General features: G+C 31.5%; 1 protein-coding gene across 1 annotated transcript in view; it reads right to left on the bottom strand.

Moving 5' to 3' along the window:
* Positions 1-228: 228 nt before the first annotated feature.
* Positions 229-1,588, bottom strand: part of Smp_169250 (hypothetical protein) — a gene marked incomplete at both ends in the record, with an annotated part of 11,578 nt that continues 10,218 nt past the window's right edge. The window contains one exon of the mRNA XM_018799028.1: positions 229-336. Coding sequence (XP_018650859.1) covers positions 229-336 — 108 coding nt within the window. The remainder of the gene's footprint in view (positions 337-1,588) is intronic.

Raw genomic sequence — 1,588 nt, 5'->3', positions numbered from 1 at the left:
AAATAATGTAAACATTGTACTATCAAGGTAATGTGTGTTAAAGTGATTATGATTATTGAATAGTATTAATAGAAATGTTGCAGTAATTTTCTTTTCTCTTTAGTGGGTGAATAAGTGAGTGAGTGAAGTATCTTGTAGAAATTGTTCACAATTACATTATGCATAGAAAAAAGAACAAACAAACAATAACGATATGACTTTTTATTTTGTTCATTTTTTTGTTTGAATTTAAAAACTAATACCATTTCGATCTTTACAAAAACCTAGATTACTTTGATTGTAAATAATTGTGAAGAAGTTGATATGTGAATTTAAATGAATGTTGGCATATTCCACCTGAAATACAATGAAGAAATAAACAAGAGAGAAAAATATTATGCTGGTTCAGCAGAGTAGAAGAGAGTAGATACACAGGGAGGGAGAGATAAATAACTATGACATTGACTTTTTAACTAGTTTATAAAATATCAGTAATTTATGAATTTTTAAACTCCGAATAAGTCAGCCAGACAAGAGGATATAGAGTGATAACAGATTGGAGATTGAGCATTTACACACGAGATCGAAGATTCTAGGTCTGATTACTGTGTGCGAGATCCTTTATGCGCACTGCTAGGGAGTCGCATATTAGAGGAAAACGACCGTTCCAGCGCTTCTAGGTTTTCAATGATGATCCAACATTGATCGCTTCCTGATTTCAATGAAGCGCAACAATCTCCACAATCCTATACTAATAATTATAGATCGTTTCTAGTTGTTACACTATATTAATCCAGTGAGATGATATTAAAAAGGTAATGGAACTGCAAGGAGTGTAATCAAGAGTTTTAATTTGAAATCGTAAAAAGCTTATTCATCAGCTAATATTTATTGGCAAATATTGTTGAACGAAGAACTAGTTGAGAAGAGAACTATTCTACAACAGTTAAATAGTTTCTATTCTAAACTTTTTATCACTTATAGAGTTATATATAATGTATAATTATTTTATGATTTATGAATTGTTAGGCTATAGAACTAGAAGATTTCTGTATGCAGGACTAGATAGATATAATACACAACAACAGTTCAACAGGGTAAAACCGGATGTAAATGAATTGGGAAAAAAGGCGGGACATTCAAAAAGCAGTGAGACTATAATTTATGGACGACCTTTGAGCAACGCTAAAATGATCTTGAAAATGTTCACCAAATTACTAGGGTTAAATGAGGGTTATAACTTAGTATGAGGAACTAGGATTCACGGTTGAACGTTAGGGTTAGGAAATAAGTTCAATTTTTTATCACGGACTGACATCAGTTATAATGCCGGAATGGTATTTAGCCAAATGTGAGAATGAGTTTTGCGCCGAAATACAAGACCTGGTATCTTAAATCTGATGAGTTCGTCTATAAATTATAGTCTTGCCATATACGGTGTTGTACAAGACCAAACAATCACTAAGACTATTTGTGAATTACTTAACATTGTCACATTACAAAGGTCATAATAGATTATTGTATGAAAGATTACAATAATAACTGTTTCATGTAATTTAGTTTCCTTTATGAATTTAATCAAAGCCAGAACAAACAGGGATGCAGAGTA

This window comes from Schistosoma mansoni, chromosome 3 (assembly GCF_000237925.1).
Source record: "Schistosoma mansoni strain Puerto Rico chromosome 3, complete genome".
In the NCBI taxonomy this organism is placed as follows: Eukaryota; Metazoa; Platyhelminthes; class Trematoda; order Strigeidida; family Schistosomatidae; genus Schistosoma; species Schistosoma mansoni.
This window is presented reverse-complemented; position numbering and strand designations above follow the sequence as displayed.